The sequence below is a fragment of the Salvelinus namaycush genome, chromosome 42, assembly GCF_016432855.1.
Source record: "Salvelinus namaycush isolate Seneca chromosome 42, SaNama_1.0, whole genome shotgun sequence".
Lineage (NCBI taxonomy): Eukaryota > Metazoa > Chordata > Actinopteri > Salmoniformes > Salmonidae > Salvelinus > Salvelinus namaycush.
This window is the reverse complement of record NC_052348.1, coordinates 22,175,990-22,198,435: the sequence shown is the minus strand read 5'-3', so window position 1 is coordinate 22,198,435 and position 22,446 is coordinate 22,175,990. Positions and strand designations below refer to the sequence as shown.

At 40.0% G+C, this 22,446-nt stretch overlaps 1 protein-coding gene across 2 annotated transcripts; it reads right to left on the bottom strand.

Moving 5' to 3' along the window:
- Nucleotides 1–872: 872 nt before the first annotated feature.
- Nucleotides 873–8,704, bottom strand: LOC120034957 (CD209 antigen-like protein E). Of its 2 annotated transcripts, XM_038981674.1 has the most exons (6): nt 8,379–8,704; nt 7,307–7,402; nt 6,714–6,848; nt 5,897–6,093; nt 3,999–4,111; nt 873–1,151 (listed from the first exon to the last, which is right to left on the bottom strand). In XM_038981674.1, exons 1-6 carry the CDS (start codon nt 8,479–8,481, stop codon nt 1,004–1,006), a joined length of 792 nt encoding a protein of 263 aa, XP_038837602.1. In that variant the 5' UTR covers nt 8,482–8,704; the 3' UTR covers nt 873–1,003. The 2 variants fall into 2 exon arrangements, with proteins under 2 accessions (XP_038837602.1, XP_038837604.1); XM_038981676.1 differs by lacking the exon at nt 6,714–6,848.
- Nucleotides 8,705–22,446: the final 13,742 nt, after the last annotated feature.

Here is a 22,446-nt window from a genome sequence, read left to right as displayed (position 1 = left end):
GGAAAAACATCAGGGACAGACTGATATTCTGAAAAAGGTACAGGGATTGGACTGCTGAGGACTGGGGTAAAGTCATTTCTCTGACGAATCCCCTTTCGAATAGTTTGGGTCATCCGGAAAAAACCTTGTCCGGAGAAGACAAGGTGAGCCCTACCATCAGTCCTGTGTCATGCCAACAGTAAAGCATCCTGAGACCATTCATGTGTAGGGTTGCTTCTCAGCCAAGGGAGTGGGCTCACTCATAATTTTGCATAAGAACACAGCCATGAATAAAGAATGGTACCAACACATTCTCTGAAAGCAACTTCTCCCAACCATCAAGGAACAGTTTGGTGACGAACAATGCCTTTTCAAGCATGATGGAGCACCTTGCCTTAAGGCAAAAGTGATAACAAAGTGGCTCGGGGAACAAAACATCAATATTTTGGGTCCATGGCCAGGAAACTCCCCAGACCTTAATCCCATTGAGAACTTGTCGTCAATCCTCAAGAGGCGGGTGGACAAACAAAAACCCACAAATTCGGACAAACTCCAAGCATTGATTATACAAGAATGGGCTACCATCAGTTAGGATGTGGCCCAGAAGTTAATTGACAGCATGCCAGGGCGGATTGCAGAGGTCTTGAAAAAGAAGGGTCAACACTGCCAATATTGAGTTTTTGCATCAACTTCATGTAATTGTCAATAAAAGCCTTTGACACTTATGAAATGCTTGTGATTATACTTCAGTATTCCATAGTAACATCTGACAAAAATATCTAAAGACACTGAAGGAGCTAACTGTGAAAATTAATATTTGTGTCATTCTCAAAACTTTTGGCCACGACTGTAGATATTCCATAAAAAATCTGCCGTTTCCAGCTACAGTAGTCATTTACAACATTAACAATGTCTACACTGTATTACTGGTAATTTTATTTCATTTTCATAGACAAAACATTTCATTTTCTTTCAAAAACAGGGACATTTCGAAGTTACCCTAAACCTTTGAACGGTAGTGTAGCTATTTCTGTCTTTTCTCACAGATCCAGTGCAGCATGCGGTCGCATGGTGCATCGTTCCAGTTGGCCAAAACGTCGTCCCGATGGTAGACCTCGACACAATCCTTGTTGTTGGTACCACCATGGTCCGGCTGACCACTCTTCCAGTACCTACAGACAACACACACACACACAGAGTCCACCATATTGGTTTTCTAATATTCAGATCTGGGTTGCGTTCCAATAATCTCTCCTTTCTCCTGAAGTGTGCGTTCATCCACTACTTCCCACAAATATAAAGGCATTGGGTTGGTGTAGGCATGTGAGCTAGAGGGAATTCCCATATACTGGTGATTTCCTTTCGAATCCATAAATGGAAGTGAACAAGTGCACACTTCTGGAGAAAATATAGAATATTGGAACGCACTCCTTGGTTCTTTCTGAATTCACCTTCCCTCAACTCCTTGTGTCCTCTCTCCTCACTTCATTCTCAAAACGCATTGGAAGAGAATATCCAAGGTCCCTCCCCTCAAAGTTCTCCTCCAATGTGTTTTGAGAAGGAGTCAAGGACAGGCAGCGGCGAACCGTCATTCAGGGCAGGTGGGGCAGAAAAAAGAAGGCTGTTTTGCATGTTATTTTAGCATTAATTAATGTCACATGTCAGTTTGCAAACAACGTAATAAAAATAAACATTGAGTTAATAACGCTGCATGCAAACATGGTATCTTTTTTGTTTTCTTGAGTAAGACAGCTCCAAAATGCAGGTGTTTCAGCCGAGCTCAGTGCTTTGTGTGGCGGTGTTATCAGCCAGGGGAATATACAGAGCGTTGGGGTTGGTAGAGTTCTTTAGTTGCACCGTGCTTGGCTCAGTGTTCTGTTACTAATGGGGACACTACGTCACAGCAGAATCTACAGGGACAACTAGTCAGTTCAAGCCCCCTTGGGTGCTGCCATACATTTACATTAGAAGATCCCATCAAGAAGACTCAAGGCCATTTGCCACAGATGAAATTACATCAAATCACGTTATACATTGCATTCTGAAAGTATTCAGACCTCTTGACTTGTTCTACCTTTAGTTACGTTAAAGCATTATTCTGAAACTGATTAAATAGTTTTTTTCCTTCATCAATCTATAGAATTTACCGCATAATGATAAAGAAAGAAACAGCTTTTTAGAAATATTTCCAAATGTATAAAATAAAAAAAACAGAAATATTACATTTACTTAAGTATTCAGACCCTTTATGAAGCAACAAGCTTGGCACATCTGTATTTGGGAAGTTTATCCCATTGTTCTCTGCAGATCTTCTCAAGCTCTGTCAGGTTGGATGGGGAGTCACTGCACAGCCATTTTCAGGTCTCTCCAGAGATGTTAGATCGGGTTCAAATCCGGGCTCTGGCTGGGCCACTCAAGGACATTCAGAGACTTGTTCCAAAGCCACTCCTACGTTATCTTGGCTGTGTCCTTAGGTTCGTTGTCCTGTTGGAAGGTGAACCTTAGCCCCATTCTGAGGTCCTAAGCGCTCTGGAGCAGGTTTTCATCAAGGATCTGTCTGTACTTTGCACTGTTCATCTTTCCCTCGATCCTGACTAGTCTCTCAGTCCGTGCCGCTGAAAAACATCCCCACGGCATGATGCTGCCACCACCATGCTTCACCGTAGGGATGGTGCCAGGTTTCCTCCAGACATGACGCTTTGCATTCAATCTTGGTTTCATCAGAGAATCTTGTTTCTCATGGTCCGAGAGTCCTTTAGGTGCCTTTTGGCAAACTCCAAGTGGGCTGTCATGTTTCTTTTACTGAGGAGTGGCTTCCGTCTGGCCACTCTACCATAAAGGCCTGATTGGTGGAGTGCTGCAGAGATAGTTGTCCTTCTGGAAGGTTCTACCATCTCCACATAGGAACTCCAGAGCTCTGTGAGAGTGGCCATCGGCTTATTGGTCACTTTCCCGACCAAGACCCTTCTCCCCTTATTTCTCAGTTTGGCCAGGCGGCAGGCTCTAGGAAGTGTCTTGGTGGTTCCAAACTTCTTCCATTTAAGAATGATGGAGGCCACAGTGTTCTTGGGGACCTTCAATGCTGCAGAAATAGTTTGCTACCCTTCCCCAGATCTGTGCCTCGACACAATCCTGTCTCAGAGCTCTATGGACAATTCCTTCCACCTCATGGCTTGGTTTTCGCTAAGACATGCACTGTCAACTGTAGGACCTTATATAGACAGATGTGTGCCTTTCCAAATCACATCCAATAATTTGAATTTACCACAGGTGGTCTCCCATTAAGTTGTAGAAATATCTCAAGGATGATCAATGGAAACAGGATGCACCTGAGCTAAATTTCGAGTTTCATAGCAAAGGGTCTGAATACTTATGTAAATAAGGTATTTCAGTTGTTTATTTGTAATACATTTGTTTTCACTTTGTCATGATGGGGTATTGTGTGCATATAGCAATCTAGACAAGCAGTCATCCTCATGAATCATGTCCACAATCTACTGGCAAATCCTTTTAAATCCTTGTCATCTGAACAGAAATTATAAATAAAATGTATCAGTGCTCATTGGCCATTGGACATAAACATTACACAACAAGTTGGAAATCGCAAATTCAACAATGAGTGGTTTGGAAGGAATCAGTGGCTAACTGCAAGCGTTGCAAAGCAATCACTATTTTGCTTCCCCTGCCTGCTATTCGGTGGAGAGGGTGTGTGGTTTAAGGATTTAAAACATCTGTCTGAAATGTTTTCTTTTCCAAGCTTAAAAAGATAAACATTCACTCGCAACACCATGGGCCAGAAAATTGTAAATAAATTGGCCATGCTGTCCAGTGACGATTTTAGCATTTAAATCTTGGAGTGGCAAACTCCCCAAATGTGTTTATGCATTCCACTGAGGACAGGACACACACTAGACACACGGGTGAACATGTCAGACACTGTCAGATGCTGTGGTAGAAACATCATCCTAAATGCTATCCAGATGTTAGAGCCGTATTATAAAAGTAGTAATTTCTCCTACGATGTGGTCAGTGGTGTGCCGTCCACCCATTTCCAGGCCCCGTCATTAACGGAGTCAGTCAGACCAATCCAGACCAGGAGATCTGCATCATCATCCAGCTGGTACAACAACTTCTGTTAGGGTTAGTTTAGTTTAGTTTATTAATTCGACCATTTTAAAAAACAAGCACACAATAAACTTGAAAGCCATACACGAATAAAATCATCGAGGATAACACACAATAAAGTCTGGGACTTATTTCCATTGTGGTCCTCTTGAGACAAGATGGCTATACAAGATCAAACACAGTACGGCAGTGAAATAATAAAACAAAAACATAAAAGAAGAACATCTATCTCATCATTCCAGTTACATCATAGGGGTTATTCATATGGGCACAGAGGACATCAAACATATTTTTACTTTATTTTTAAAGCTGTCCAGAGAGTACGTTGTTTTTATAGGCAGAGGCAACTCATTCCATTCTGAGGCTCCAGTATACAAGAAAGTACCTTTCCCAGCATTACTCCTGAACCTGTATAAACACACATCAGCAACACCTGATCTGGTGCTGTGATTGTGTGCATCCCTAACAAGAGGAAAGTAATCACTTAAATATCTGGGCGCAGGACCATAAATACTCCTGTAAACCAAACTTAGTCTAATCTGGGACACCCTAGCCTCAACAGGCAGCCAGTTTAGTTCCTGAAAGCAGCTCCTGGCTATGTGAGTACGTGGACTCACCTTCAATACTACCCTGATCAACTTATTCTGGGCTATCTCGAGCTTCCCCTTCATAAATTTAGATAAGCCTGCAAACCAGGAAGTACTAGCATAGTCAAAATGGCATTGAATGAGGGCAGTAGCTAGCACTTTCATGGAGTCCTTATCAAGCAGCTTGGACTTTCTAGCCAAAAACTTAGTCCTGGCATTAACCTTCCCTAGCACCTTATTGGCCATGCTCACACCTCCCAAGCTTCCATCAAGGATACATCCCAAGTAGCTAACAGAGGTTTTAGTAGTCAGCACAACCTACACAACCTACACAATTTAGGTCTGGATCCAAAAATAATTGCTTCAGTTTTCCCTAAGTGCAGAGATAGCTTGTTATCTCCAAGCCATTTGCTAATGTTAGTAAGCTCTGTGCTAAGTATGCTCTCCAACATAGTTTTACTTTTGTGAGACATCAGAAGTGTAGAGTCATCCGCATAAAGAAATTGACAGCAAGAACAAGCATCTTTCATATCATTAATATTAAATAAAAACAGCAGAGGCCCAAGCACGCTCCCCTGCGGAACGCCACAACTCATTGGTTTTGCCTGAGACAGTGAACCATTAACCTCTACTACTTGCTCCCTTCCTGATACATAGGACTTTACCCAGCCTAGAGGGATACTGCTTAACCCCAGTGCCTCCAGTTTGGAGATTAGGAGACAGTGGTTAACTGTATCAAAGGCCTTCTGTAGGTCAAGCAGTAACATTCCACACAGATTTACCTCATCAATCTCTTTCCTGATGAAGTCAGTCAAGTAAAGTAGACATGAATCAGTGGAGTATGTTTTTCTAAAACCCGACTGAAAATCATACATTAGATCCTGTTTGTTAACATATTCATACATTTGCTCATGTACAATTCTCTCCAGTGAGGTTGAATAAAAACATTCTCAACATCATGACTTGCTTCGTCTGTCTCTCTGTGTCTCTCTGTGTCTCTCTGTGTCTCTCTGTGTCTCACTCACTCACTCACTCACTCACTCACTCACTCACTCACTCACTCACTCACTCACTCACTCACTCACTCACTCACTCACTCACTCACTCACTCACTCACTCACTCACTCACTCACTCTCTCACTCTCTCACTCTCTCACTCACTCACTCACTCACTCTCTCACTCTCTCACTCTCTCACTCTCTCACCTTTTCCTCTTCACTGTTTATGATCACCAGGTCTGCTCCTCTCTCAAAACAGTCCAGTCTGCTCTCCTGCCAGGTTTTCGTCTCAGTAGAAAGGAAGTAACAGCTCGATCCCAACATCCTCCATCCTTTAGGACACCTGAACATAGACCTCCTCGTTGGAACTGCCATGTATCTCCCTTCCACCACTCTTCCAGTACCTACAGACAACACACACAGCGTCCACCATATTGTTTTTTAAATATTCAGGTCTGGGTTGCGTTCCAGTAAACTCTTCTTTCTCCTGAAATCTAAAAGCATTTGGTTGGTGTAGGCGCTAGAGGGAATTCCCATATACCTGTCATTTCTTTTTAAATCCAGGAAGGAAAGTGAACAAGTGCACACTTCTGGAGAAAGGATAAATTATTGTGACACATTTCCTTCACGTCAGGTTTTCCAGATTTTCCAACAACTGTTTAGCTCTGTCAGAGAAATACGTTATACTTTATGTAACAACATATTCTAACATTGTAATTAACTGCTAGTAAATCCATAACGAGGCTGCCCACAGGGGTTCAATTCCGATGCTATACCCTTCTCCCGAAGTATATACTCATACACTCTCCCTCATGGATTTAAAGGAATATGGTGAAAACTCCTTCTAGCCGTGCTTACACCAATCCAATGCCTTTAAATGCATGACTGAAATGTGCACACTTCTGGAGAAAGTTAGAAAATCGGAACGCTACCAGTGTCTGAGTGCACACTACAAGTGCACACTTCAGGAGAAGGAAGGGTAGAGAATGGGGACGCAACCCAAGTGACTGACTTCACAACTTACCACACCCAGAGAACCTCTTCTGCAGCACCACCTTCTCATTGGTCAGAGCACTGACCCTGTCACTAAACCTGTCCCTTTCTTTAGTCAGGTTAGTGTAACGCTCCTGTAACTGGTCTCTCCCTTCGTTAGAGCCGGCTGAAAAACAAAAAAGTTCCTGCATGTTATGCGTCCCAAATGCCACCCTATTCCTTCTATAGTGCACTACCATGGACCAAAGCCCTATGTACCCTGGTCAAAAGTATTGCCCTTTAAAGAGGATAGGGTGCTATTTGGGAGATAACAGTTGTGGTGTTGTCGTTCTTTGTGTGTTTCTCAAACATATTGTCAAACTACTGGTCCCACAAGCTATGTAACGTCTGTAAGTCTGAATTGTGTTCCTTGCTTTGTGGAACAGAACTATAGAGTGATAATAAAATACATATCTGTCCTTTGGGCCCTGGTCAAAATGAATGAAACATGAAATAGGGTCCCAAATGGAACAGGTCCAAATGGCACTCTGTTTCCTATAGAGTGCATTACTTTAGACCAGAGGGCTAATAGTGTGTCATTTGGGACTCTGATATAGTGTAATGATTAGATAACAATACACTCACAGAAAGCCAGTCTCAGGGAGATGTTGAGAGTGACTTGTAGAACACACAGCACTCCTAAACACACAGCAGCCAGCCTGTAGAGTCTTAGTCTTCCATCTGCAGAGAAACACACACACACACACACACACACACACACACACACACACACACACACACACACACACACACACACACACACACACACACACACACACACACACACACACACACACACACACACACACACACACACACACACACACAATCATCATTAATGATTAAGATTAAAACAGAACACATATCATCCCACGTCCCTAACTAATTCTGAGAACCAAACATTTCGAATGTGTCATTGGTTTTCCCCCGATGGAGAGTTGGCAAATACCGTTTGCTCAAGAGTGTGGTTTATCTCAAATCTGATTACCAGGAAGCTGCTGTATGAAGAAATTACACAATATAGCTGTAGCATCATTTAAAGAGTAGATCTGTGATTGCTAAATCAATTTTTTTAACATCAATATAAATGAATGATATTTACCTATTTGACTCTTGAAAAATGTAACTGAGAAATACCTCATGAGCTTAGTTTAACTGTCTAACCCCATCAGAACCCAAATATAAACTTGTTTTACCATGGAATTATAAACTATGGAATTGTAAACAAACACTGTGTAGCCTCAGGTGGTTCAAACTATCATTTTGATCATGAATGGTCACTCCTTGAAAACATACTGTAGCTCTGTATAAGAATTTGAGAGTGGTTACATTTCTCCAGCCCCTCAGGCGGGGTGTCCACTGTGTTGTTGCTAAAGAATGTTATCATATATTAATCTTATTCAAATAGTTCCAAATAGTTCTAAAAACTGAAGTGAAAAAATACATTGAATTGATACATTTTAGTGTTTGTGACCCCAGCAGGTTTTGAACCTGAAGCTCCGTACCAACTGAACCACAGAAGACAGAACAATAAAAATGTACAAGTGTTTTTCTAGTGTGTGTGTGTGTGTGTGAATGCGTTCAGTTTGTATGTGCAGACCTGCGTGCCTCAGCTACTGTGTGAGAGACTAAGATACTTAGAATACTTAGTTCTTACCTGAGAGATGGGTTTCAGTTTTTAAACTCCTCGTTGCTCTGTTCCGGTTTTCTTCAGTAACTTCATTTAATTCAATCACCTGTTTGTTGACGTAGCTGGCCATCTTAACTAACTGTACCGAATATCAATGATTACACCAATCAATCAATGAATCAACTAATTCAGTCTGTTTGACCTCTTATTGTAGTATCTATGATTCAAACTTACTTTTACTTACAGTATTGACTTACTGTGTGATTACATTTCTAACTGACTGAGCAGTAGTTGTTCTGATGTGTCTAAATCCTGTACTTCTCTGTTCTCTGTCTGTGGCCCAAAGCTGGTGACAGGATGTTTCAAGGCTCTATCCACCAATAAGAAGGCTGTAGGTGTTAGAATGTGTCAAGGCTCTATCCACCAATAAGAAGGCTGTAGGTGTTAGAATGTGTCAAGGCTCCATCCACCAATAAGAAGGAGACTATTGGGATGTGAGACAAATGGCACCATATTCTCTTTAAGTCCGCTACATAGAGAATAGGATGCCATTTGGGATTCAGCCTTGTGGACCAGACAGTTGTGTGTAACTTCCTCTTCATCCCTTGTTCATTCTGTTCCCTGCTTTATTTTTAACTCTTATTCATGTTTTTTTGTCCTAATAATATAAGTGATCTGTCATAACAAACACAAGTTATTATTGGTCAACAGTAGGTCTAGTTAATGAATAAATGAACTAAGATGATGCTGTTCACTTTGTTTATTGATTTGTGTCAAAAACAAGATATCTAAATACATTTTCAATTTGAAGAATTAAACAAACAAAACTTTTTACAATACAAAAATCTCAACAATATATCATATTTGTCATCATGTCAATTATCAATCTATTACACACAGCTTCACCATACAATAGTGATTCATTAGTCCTTTAACAACGAGATGTCGCGCCATACCATAGTGATTCATTAGTCCTTTAACAACTAGATGTTACTCCATACCATAGTGATTCATTAACAACTAGATGTTACTCCATACCATAGTGATTCATTAGTCCTTTAACAACTAGATGCTGCTCCATACCATAGTGATTCATTAGTCCTTTAACAACTAGATGTCACTACATACCATAGTGATTCATTAGTCCTTTAACAACTAGATGTCACTACATACCATAGTGATTCATTAGTTCTTTAACAACTAGATGTTACTCCATACCATAGTGATTCATTAGTCCTTTAACAACTAGATGTTACTCCACACCATAGTGATTCATTAGTCCTTTAACATCTAGATGTTACTCCATACCATAGTGATTCATTAGTCCTTTAACAACTAGATGTTACTCCACACCATAGTGATTCATTAGTCCTTTAACAACTAGATGTTACTCCACACCATAGTGATTCATTAGTCCTTTAACAACTAGATGTTACTCCACACCATAGTGATTCATTAGTCCTTTAACAACTAGATGCTGCTCACAACCATAGTGATTCATTAGTCCTTTAACATCTAGATGTTTACTCCATACCATAGTGATTCATTAGTCCTTTAACATCTAGATGTTACTCCTACCATAGTGATTCATTAGTCCTTTAACATCTAGATGTTACTCCATACCATAGTGATTCATTAGTCCTTAACAACTAGAATGTTACTCCATACCATAGTGATTCATTAGTCCTTTAACAACTAGATGCTGACTCCACACCATAGTGATTCATTAGTCCTTTAACAACTAGATGTTACTCTCATACCATAGTGATTCATTAGTCTTTAACATCTAGATGTTACTACATACCATAGTGATTCATTAGTCCTGTAACAAACTAGATGTTACTACACACCATAGTGATTCATTAGTCCTTTAACAACGAGATGTTACTACATACCATAGTGATTCATTAGTCCGTTAACAACTAGATGCTGCTCCACACCATAGTGATTCATTAGTCCTTTAACAACTAGATGTTACTACCATACCATAGTGATTCATTAGTCCTTTAACAACGAGATGTTACTACATACCATAGTGATTCATTAGTCCTTTAACAACTAGATGCTGCTCCACACCATAGTGATTCATTAGTCCTTAACAACTAGATGTTACTACATACCATAGTGATTCATTAGTCCTTTAACAACGAGATGTTACTACATACCATAGTGATTCATTAGTCCTTTAACAACTAGATGCTGCTCCACACCATAGTGATTCATTAGTCCTTTAACAACTAGATGTTACTACATACCATAGTGATTCATTAGTCCTTTAACAACTAGATGTTACTCCATACCATAGTGATTCATTAGTCCTTTAACAACTAGATGCTGCTCCACACCATAGTGATTCATTAGTCCTTTAACAACTAGATGTCACTCCATACCATAGTGATTCATTAGTCCTTTAACAACTAGATGTTACTCCATACCATAGTGATTCATTAGTTCTTTAACATCTAGATGTTACTACATACCATAGTGATTCATTAACACTAGATGTTACTCCATACCATAGTGATTCATTAGTCCTTTAACAACTAGATGTCACTCCATACCATAGTGATTCATTAGTCCTTTAACAACTAGATGTACTCCATACCATAGTGATTCATTAGTCCTTTAACATCTAGATGTTATTACTAGCCATACCATAGTGATTCATTAGTCCTCCATACCATAGTGATTCATTAGTCCTTTAACAACTAGATGTTACTCCATACCATAGTGATTCATTAGTCCTTTAACAACTAGATGTTACTCCATACCATAGTGATTCATTAGTCCTTTAACATCTAGATGTTACTCCATACCATAGTGATTCATTAGTCCTTTAACAACTAGATGTTACTACATACCATAGTGATTCATTAACAACTAGATGCTGCTCCATACCATAGTGATTCATTAGTCCTTTAACAACTAGATGCTGCTCCATACCATAGTGATTCATTAGTCCTTTAACAACTAGATGCTGCTCCACACCATAGTGATTCATTAGTCCTTTAACAACTTGATGTTACTCCATTCCATAGTGATTCATTAGTCCTTTAACAACTAGATGTTACTCCATACCATAGTGATTCATTAGTCCTTTAACATCTAGATGCAGTAGCGTGCCGTGGGCCTGGCGCCTGGGCCTTCAGTGAGGTCCTACACAGTCCCACCCGAATTAATCCACCTGTTATTACCATCATTTAGATGCCATGGCTCTAGACACTATACATTTAGACAGAAACGCAGTATAACCAGGCGTTGCGTCACCTTGAAATTGACATTTTTTTCAGAGAATTGCAGGGGAAGAGTACAATACAGTACAGTTCAACTAATAGGCAAGAACATAGTCGAGTGCAACAGAGTTATATTAATATTCTTCTTCTATCCATTTCTGGTCCACAAACTTTGAGCTTTAAGTCCCCCCAAAAATAAATACAGTGTGTTCACTAAACAGCGCATTGTCGCACCCAAAGCAGTTTCACCGTGATGATAAAGACACATAACTATTCACTGAAAATAAAAGAAAACAAATAATTTGCAACATAGGCTATTTGCCATTTTATTTTGTTAATATATAGGCTATTTAATATTAACGAAATAAAATGCGAAACATACATACACATTTAATAAAAAATAACATGCATTGTATGCCTACTCACCAAAGACTGATTATTAGACAGTTGCGTGCGCTTAGGGGATCGTGAGAAAAATGCTGCAAGGCCATTGAGGTTGGCAAAGAAGACCTTGCATTCTTTAAGCTTTGAGGCTCCTTGAGTCAGTACTAAATTTAGTCGATGTGCATTGCAGTGAATGAATAAGGCCATCGGTGCCCTCTCCTTAACTTTAGCCTGCACCCCATTGAGTTCAGATGCCATGACTGCTGCGCCATCAAAACACTGTGCCACAACTTTATCCAGACTACATTCATTTTCCTCCAAGAAACGGAAAATAAGAGCGGCAATGTCATCAGCTCGCTTGCCGCTTGTCACATCTTCAAACCGGATAAATCGCTCCTTGACTCCCGTGTCCGTCACATAACGCAGGACGAGTGAGAGCTGTAGCTCCACTCTGGTGTCCCCAAACGTTTTCAAAAGCACCATTGCTTGTAGCCTGTGAGCCATTGACAGCGCTCATAGTTGAAACTTTGAAAGTGGCGAACGAACGAACCCCTTTCCCGCCTGTGACAGGCTTTGTGGCGTCGGGCGACCTCTCCTTACAATGTCTAACTTTTCTTGAAAAGTTCGTCTTGAGAATGGCGTTATAATTATATCCTCGACCAAATCGATATCTTCTCCTCCTTCCGCCATTGTGGGTTCAAAAAACAGTTTAGGTAGTACGCGAATTAATTCGTTTATCAAATTCAGTTTCCTAGATCTGCATAGACCTGCCCATAGGACCTGCCTCTCAATATTGGTAATCCAATCAAAAGACGTGGACGCCCTACGCCTGCTAGCTGGCTCCTGTGTAACACTGGAGCCAGCCAGCAGGCGTACAATAGCCAACTCTAAAGCTGATTGGTTGACACAAAATTTTAATTTCCATTCACTTTAAGCTACAAGCGCCTGCACTGTTGATTCTGAAGGCCTAAGAGCAGATTTTAGACCCCTGGCAACACATGATGGCTGAATATGATTGGATAAAAGATCTAACATAAAGACCAGCCCTCCAAATCTCAACCTGGGGCTGGAAGCAGTGCAACCAAGAGGAAAGCTATGAAATGAAGAGTATAACTCTTACTCTGGGGAATAATTTAATACATATTTGTGGGAAAATATATTTAAAAAAAAATTATATTCTGATGATGTTTAGGCCAGCAGAGAAGGCCTTGCAGGCCCTGACGGCCCACCACTGTCTAGATGTTACTACATACCATAGTGATTCATTAACAACTAGATGTTACTCCATACCATAGTGATTCATTAGTCCTTTAACAACTAGATGTTACTCCATACCATAGTGATTCATTAGTTCTTTAACATCTAGATGTTACTACATACCATAGTGATTCATTAACAACTAGATGTTACTCCATACCATAGTGATTCATTAGTCCTTTAACAACTAGATGTCACTCCATACCATAGTGATTCATTAGTCCTTTAACAACTAGATGTTACTCCATACCATAGTGATTCATTAGTCCTTTAACAACTAGATGTTACTACATACCATAGTGATTCATTAACAACTAGATGCTGCTCCATACCATAGTGATTCATTAGTCCTTTAACAACTAGATGCTGCTCCATACCATAGTGATTCATTAGTCCTTTAACAACTAGATGTTACTCCATACCATAGTGATTCATTAGTCCTTTAACATCTAGATGTTACTCCATACCATAGTGATTCATTAACAACTAGATGTTACTACATACCATAGTGATTCATTAGTCCTTTAACAACTAGATGTTACTCCATGCCATAGTGATTCATTAGTCCTTTAACAACTAGATGTTACTACATACCATAGTGATTCATTAGTCCTTTAACAACTAGATGTTACTCCATACCATAGTGATTCATTAGTCCTTTAACAACTAGATGTTACTCCATACCATAGTGATTCATTAGTCCTTTAACAACTAGATGTCACTCCAAACCATAGTGATTCATTAGTCCTTTAACAACTAGATGCTGCTCCACACCATAGTGATTCATTAGTCCTTTAACATCTAGATGTTACTCCATACCATAGTGATTCATTAGTTCTTTAACATCTAGATGTTACTCCTTACCATAGTGATTCATTAGTCCTTTAACATCTAGATGTTACTCCATACCATAGTGATTCATTAGTCCTTTAACAACTAGATGTTACTACATACCATAGTGATTCATTAGTCCTTTAACAACTAGATGCTGCTCCACACCATAGTGATTCATTAGTCCTTTAACAACTAGATGTTACTCCATACCATAGTGATTCATTAGTTCTTTAACATCTAGATGTTACTACATACCATAGTGATTCATTAGTCCTTTAACAACTAGATGTTACTACATACCATAGTGATTCATTAGTCCTTTAACAACGAGATGTTACTACATACCATAGTGATTCATTAGTCCTTTAACAACTAGATGCTGCTCCACACCATAGTGATTCATTAGTCCTTTAACAACTAGATGTTACTACATACCATAGTGATTCATTAGTCCTTTAACAACGAGATGTTACTACATACCATAGTGATTCATTAGTCCTTTAACAACTAGATGCTGCTCCACACCATAGTGATTCATTAGTCCTTTAACAACTAGATGTTACTACATACCATAGTGATTCATTAGTCCTTTAACAACTAGATGTTACTCCATACCATAGTGATTCATTAGTCCTTTAACAACTAGATGCTGCTCCACACCATAGTGATTCATTAGTCCTTTAACAACTAGATGTCACTCCATACCATAGTGATTCATTAGTCCTTTAACAACTAGATGTTACTCCATACCATAGTGATTCATTAGTTCTTTAACATCTAGATGTTACTACATACCATAGTGATTCATTAACAACTAGATGTTACTCCATACCATAGTGATTCATTAGTCCTTTAACAACTAGATGTCACTCCATACCATAGTGATTCATTAGTCCTTTAACAACTAGATGTTACTCCATACCATAGTGATTCATTAGTCCTTTAACAACTAGATGTTACTCCATACCATAGTGATTCATTAGTCCTTTAACAACTAGATGTTACTCCATACCATAGTGATTCATTAGTCCTTTAACATCTAGATGTTACTCCATACCATAGTGATTCATTAGTCCTTTAACAACTAGATGTTACTACATACCATAGTGATTCATTAACAACTAGATGCTGCTCCATACCATAGTGATTCATTAGTCCTTTAACAACTAGATGCTGCTCCATACCATAGTGATTCATTAGTCCTTTAACAACTAGATGCTGCTCCACACCATAGTGATTCATTAGTCCTTTAACAACTTGATGTTACTCCATTCCATAGTGATTCATTAGTCCTTTAACAACTAGATGTTACTCCATACCATAGTGATTCATTAGTCCTTTAACATCTAGATGCAGTAGCGTGCCGTGGGCCTGGCGCCTGGGCCTTCAGTGAGGTCCTACACAGTCCCACCCGAATTAATCCACCTGTTATTACCATCATTTAGATGCCATGGCTCTAGACACTATACATTTAGACAGAAACGCAGTATAACCAGGCGTTGCGTCACCTTGAAATTGACATTTTTTTCAGAGAATTGCAGGGGAAGAGTACAATACAGTACAGTTCAACTAATAGGCAAGAACATAGTCGAGTGCAACAGAGTTATATTAATATTCTTCTTCTATCCATTTCTGGTCCACAAACTTTGAGCTTTAAGTCCCCCCAAAAATAAATACAGTGTGTTCACTAAACAGCGCATTGTCGCACCCAAAGCAGTTTCACCGTGATGATAAAGACACATAACTATTCACTGAAAATAAAAGAAAACAAATAATTTGCAACATAGGCTATTTGCCATTTTATTTTGTTAATATATAGGCTATTTAATATTAACGAAATAAAATGCGAAACATACATACACATTTAATAAAAAATAACATGCATTGTATGCCTACTCACCAAAGACTGATTATTAGACAGTTGCGTGCGCTTAGGGGATCGTGAGAAAAATGCTGCAAGGCCATTGAGGTTGGCAAAGAAGACCTTGCATTCTTTAAGCTTTGAGGCTCCTTGAGTCAGTACTAAATTTAGTCGATGTGCATTGCAGTGAATGAATAAGGCCATCGGTGCCCTCTCCTTAACTTTAGCCTGCACCCCATTGAGTTCAGATGCCATGACTGCTGCGCCATCAAAACACTGTGCCACAACTTTATCCAGACTACATTCATTTTCCTCCAAGAAACGGAAAATAAGAGCGGCAATGTCATCAGCTCGCTTGCCGCTTGTCACATCTTCAAACCGGATAAATCGCTCCTTGACTCCCGTGTCCGTCACATAACGCAGGACGAGTGAGAGCTGTAGCTCCACTCTGGTGTCCCCAAACGTTTTCAAAAGCACCATTGCTTGTAGCCTGTGAGCCATTGACAGCGCTCATAGTTGAAACTTTGAAAGTGGCGAACGAACGAACCCCTTTCCCGCCTGTGACAGGCTTTGTGGCGTCGGGCGACCTCTCCTTACAATGTCTAACTTTTCTTGAAAAGTTCGTCTTGAGAATGGCGTTATAATTATATCCTCGACCAAATCGATATCTTCTCCTCCTTCCGCCATTGTGGGTTCAAAAAACAGTTTAGGTAGTACGCGAATTAATTCGTTTATCAAATTCAGTTTCCTAGATCTGCATAGACCTGCCCATAGGACCTGCCTCTCAATATTGGTAATCCAATCAAAAGACGTGGACGCCCTACGCCTGCTAGCTGGCTCCTGTGTAACACTGGAGCCAGCCAGCAGGCGTACAATAGCCAACTCTAAAGCTGATTGGTTGACACAAAATTTTAATTTCCATTCACTTTAAGCTACAAGCGCCTGCACTGTTGATTCTGAAGGCCTAAGAGCAGATTTTAGACCCCTGGCAACACATGATGGCTGAATATGATTGGATAAAAGATCTAACATAAAGACCAGCCCTCCAAATCTCAACCTGGGGCTGGAAGCAGTGCAACCAAGAGGAAAGCTATGAAATGAAGAGTATAACTCTTACTCTGGGGAATAATTTAATACATATTTGTGGGAAAATATATTTAAAAAAAAATTATATTCTGATGATGTTTAGGCCAGCAGAGAAGGCCTTGCAGGCCCTGACGGCCCACCACTGTCTAGATGTTACTACATACCATAGTGATTCATTAACAACTAGATGTTACTCCATACCATAGTGATTCATTAGTCCTTTAACAACTAGATGTTACTCCATACCATAGTGATTCATTAGTTCTTTAACATCTAGATGTTACTACATACCATAGTGATTCATTAACAACTAGATGTTACTCCATACCATAGTGATTCATTAGTCCTTTAACAACTAGATGTCACTCCATACCATAGTGATTCATTAGTCCTTTAACAACTAGATGTTACTCCATACCATAGTGATTCATTAGTCCTTTAACAACTAGATGTTACTACATACCATAGTGATTCATTAACAACTAGATGCTGCTCCATACCATAGTGATTCATTAGTCCTTTAACAACTAGATGCTGCTCCATACCATAGTGATTCATTAGTCCTTTAACAACTAGATGTTACTCCATACCATAGTGATTCATTAGTCCTTTAACATCTAGATGTTACTCCATACCATAGTGATTCATTAACAACTAGATGTTACTACATACCATAGTGATTCATTAGTCCTTTAACAACTAGATGTTACTCCATGCCATAGTGATTCATTAGTCCTTTAACAACTAGATGTTACTACATACCATAGTGATTCATTAGTCCTTTAACAACTAGATGTTACTCCATACCATAGTGATTCATTAGTCCTTTAACAACTAGATGTTACTCCATACCATAGTGATTCATTAGTCCTTTAACAACTAGATGTCACTCCAAACCATAGTGATTCATTAGTCCTTTAACAACTAGATGCTGCTCCACACCATAGTGATTCATTAGTCCTTTAACATCTAGATGTTACTCCATACCATAGTGATTCATTAGTCCTTTAACATCTAGATGTTACTCCACACCATAGTGATTCATTAGTCCTTTAACAACTAGATGTTACTCCATACCATAGTGATTCATTAGTCCTTTAACATCTAGATGTTACTCCATACCATAGTGATTCATTAGTCCTTTAACATCTAGATGTTACTCCATACCATAGTGATTCATTAGTCCTTTAACAACTAGATGTTACTCCATGTTACTCCATAGAGCAACCATAGCTGATTCTGCATTCGCATTCCAAATATCAGGATCCTGTGGTCATTTGGTGACCATAAATACAAGCTTGAAGGTGCATGACTATTTCAGCATAGTCAGGCAGCCGGGGCTTTGCAGTAGCCAGTCATCCCCAGTAGTTACATCATGTGTTGTTTGGTAAGAGGTTTAGGCACTGCCAATATAGCCTCCACTCTCTCAGTACCCAATTTTCTCCCTTCAGAAGTGACATTGTTACCCAAATACTTTACGGATTATCTAACACATGGCATTTTTGATTTAGACACCTTATCAATACCCCAGTCTATTTCAAACCCCTCATCTCGACAGTGTTTTGAATAATATGCGGTACAATGCAAATCATCGGGTTCTTTCACATGCCCCCAGTTACCCACCAATGTTTAGCCAAATTCGCAATATCTTTGGTCATCTCCCCATCAACTAAGTTGTCAGAGTATAACCAGTCTAAAGAATCAAAATGGACATGTACCAATTGTTCACAACTCGGAGGAGTAGAAATGTTTACTCCACTAGTATCACAGTGAACCTCAATCCCAAATTTGCATAGGAGGTCTCTGGCCAACAAATTTTAGGACAATTTGGAGATGCCAGGAAAGTGTGCGCTAAAGTCACGTCTCCCAACTTCACCATAAGTGGTTTAGTGTTATGAGAATTATGTTCTCAATGTTCATAAACTGAACTTCAATTAAACTACTCAGTCTGCAAAACAGAATTTGTAAGATACTGGTTGAAATGAAAACAGACAGAGGCCCAGCCTACAATAGTCAAATGTTTATTCACGAGAACGCTCTGAAGTCCACAATACAAAACCATTCATTTTATACTGGCTCCTTACGCCCATACCTTCACACACAAACAGCAGGTATCCTACGCACATACTGTATCACTACCCAGCCGACAAAGATTAGGGAGACCATGAGAGGTACTCCCTGTCCTCCCCCAAGAATAGGGTCCTCCCCCAAGATTAGGGAGACCGTGAGAAGTACTCCCCGCCCCTCCCAAATCTCTCAGAGGCCTAGCCAGGTCGGCACCGAATTTTGCTCAGACAGTCTGTGTTTAAGATACTATAAAGATATATTGTACAGATATATTGTTTTACCCTAATTCTGACTAAAACTACACACATCATTAATTATAATTTTACTGACAAAAACTACACACATCATTAATAATAATTTTATGATTCTAATCCATTTCATACAATTATAAGGATTCAGAGTGAAATTATTTAATCATTATCTGTCAACATTTAAATTATTTTATCATTTAGTTAAGTGGTCAGTCATTGGCACTCCCGACGCCCTAACCGAAAGGACAGTAGCTTCAGACAGAGGTGGGTCTGGGTATGATTTCGCATTAATAACCGATCTGGTTGCCCCCGTATCGCATAGAAATTCAATCCACTTAGATTCTATCTGTACTTGCACCATTGACGACTGATGAGGAGAGAAGAGCAGTTTCACTAACTGTGGCACAAGACTAGCACTATCTTCTGACTTTGTCTCAACTTACTCTTCTTCTCCATCTCGTCAGAACCCTGGGTTGAGCGCCGCTGTGTGTGGAGGGGCATTCAGCCAGGGTCCACGATCTTCTGGTTCTGGGTTGCCTTGAGCGTTTGGGCATTCTCTCTTAAAATGACCAGGTTGGCTGCATACAAAGCAGCCAGTCTGTAGACACAACGGGGAAGTGTGTCCAGGCTGATTGCAGGTATAGCAGACGGAAGTTTTTGAATTTCCTCTGCCACGGCCTCTTCCCCGGGATTGTCCTCCACCACTCTGCGGGTGACCTGCTCCTTTTCCTCTCGGCAGCCCTCCGGTTGCATATGGTTGTGGTTGTGGATGTGGTTGTGGATGTGGAGCATATGGTTGTGGATGTGGAGCATATGGTTGTGGATGTGGAGCATATGGTTGTGGATGTGGAGCATATGGTTGTGGATTTGGGGATTTCCCTTGGTAGAAAACCAGCTGATCTGTAGTTTAGTGTCTTTCTTTGTCTTCTCCTTTTCTTCTATATCTGAGAATTGTCTTTCATGTTTCATGTGTTCCCAGACCTCATCTGGCTCTTTGTACTCTCATCCCGCACAGTTCATACACACAGCTCTGTGCACTTCCCATTTTCTAAATAGGCCCCAGTTCACTCCTGGCTTTCCCCTTTTCTTTAGTCTTTCATAGTCCTCAAGTCTCCCTCCTAGTGGAAAACCACCTTCCTTGTGACACAGTGGAATCTCACTCATTGCCCACTCTCCCAATAGTCTCGTCATGGATCGGTTCGGTCCGGTGGCCTCAGGAACCACCGGTTTTCCTTTTTTTTTCTCCATTTTCCTCGGTAAAATACAGAAAAACAATATTGATCAGTATAACGGATACTTCTTTACAGTATAACAAGTTACAGTACAAACAAGCAATCTTTTTACATATGCTTACAAATGGAAAAAAAAACTGATCTTAAGCCTTATCTTTATAATAATAATCCCGAGCTCTTTTCCCCCAAATGGGAAAGAACTCCAAAGTATATCTTCTCCTAGATGCACTTCTCTCACTTTTCCAGTATATGTCTGATGAGTACTGTAACAGCCCCGTTTACACCACGATGCTGTCACGATCATCCAAACCACTGTCTCCCAACAACTTTTCTAATCGGCTAACGCTCAACGTTACAGTTTCTAATTTAACATTACATCCTCGCTGACACCATCACTTATACATTAATACATTTCCTTCTTTAAGAAGACTCTACCCCTATCTCCCATTCATACTCCCATCTCTCAAGAGGACTCTGCCCACATCTCCCAATCAGCCAACCCATATAATAGAGAATAGACCCTTCTTGCTCAGCATCCCTCAGCAGCCCTCTTGCAGAGGACTCAAACCCCTTTGAGTCGTTTTTGAGAAAGGACCCTTCCAATCCCAATAATAGAGAAAATACCAAAAGGCCCTTCTTTCAAGAGGACTCTGCCCCTATCTCTCATTCAGCCTTCTCTCAGAGGACTCACACCCCTTTTTGAGAAAGGACCCTTCTTTCAAGAGGACTCTGCCCCTATCTCTCATTCAGCCTTCTCTCAGAGGACTCACACCCCTTTTTGAGAAAGGACCCTTCTTTCAAGAGGACTCTACCCCTATCTCTCATTCACTGAGCTCGCTATTTTATTAAAACTTAGCGCTCATTTTCTTAAAACTAAGCTTGTTAACCCATGATCAAAGAATCCAGGTCTTATCTAAATGTGTTTAGGATAGAGTAGACAGTCTCCCCTGCTCCAGTGATTACAGGAGGGTTTCATCTGCTCCAACCTCTATGTGGAGTGAGAATTCCCTGTGCATGGTTGAACTGTCTTCACTCTGGAATCAGTTGAAGACTGCCATTATCCATCCCATCCTCGTTGCCAAGAGTTGTAAAGGAAATTCTGCTCCATGTACAAACAAGTGACCACAGGAAACTTCTTTGATCAGAGGTTAGTTTGTTTAATAAGGATTGCAAGCCGGATTGCAAGCTGGGGTATACACTTACAGTAATTTGCATGTAACTCACTCAGCACAAAATATGGTGTTTTCCCTTTTTATCCCCTACTGAGGATCACCCCACCCGGGGTGATGTCCCTTAACAGTAATACCATATAAGCTCATAATTAATAGTTGCTAATACAAAGATGTCTCTGCTAGGCAGAGTTCAGCTTATTGTGTTATTTGCAGTTAGTTTCCCAATCACTCTTCCTGTTATTGCTATCATGTGCAAGCAGAAGTAAGACTGGAACATAGTATCAACAGGAACTCTTAGTTCCCTTTATCCATCTGTTACCCAAAGTATAGTTTCAACACACAGACATATGACTTTAACAGCTTCTATCTCAAGGCCATCAGACTGTTAAACAGCCACCACTAACATTTAGTGGCCGCTGCCAACATACTGACTCAACTCCAGCCACTTTAATAATGGGAATTGATGGAAATTATGTAAAAATGTATCATTAGCCACTTTAAACAATGGCACTTAATATAATGTTTACATACCCTATATCACTCATCTCATATGTATATACTGTACTCTATACCATCTACTGCATCTTGCCTATGCCGTTCTGTACCATCACTCATTCATATATCTTTATGTACATATTCTTTATCCCTTTACACTTGTGTGTATAAGGTAGTAGTTGTGGAATTGTTAGGTTAGATTACTTGTTGGTTATTACTGCAT

Coding starts and splice junctions, on each gene's coding strand:
- LOC120034957 (XM_038981674.1), bottom strand. CDS start 8,481: ATGGCCAGCTACGTCAACAAACAGGTGATTGAATTAAATGAAGTTACT. Junction 7,403..8,378: donor AACTGAAACCCATCTCTCAG/GTAAGAACTAAG, acceptor GTTTCTCTGCAG/ATGGAAGACTAAGACTCTAC. Junction 1,152..3,998: donor GGCACACCACTGACCACATC/GTAGGAGAAATT, acceptor TGTTGTCTGTAG/GTACTGGAAGAGTGGTCAGC.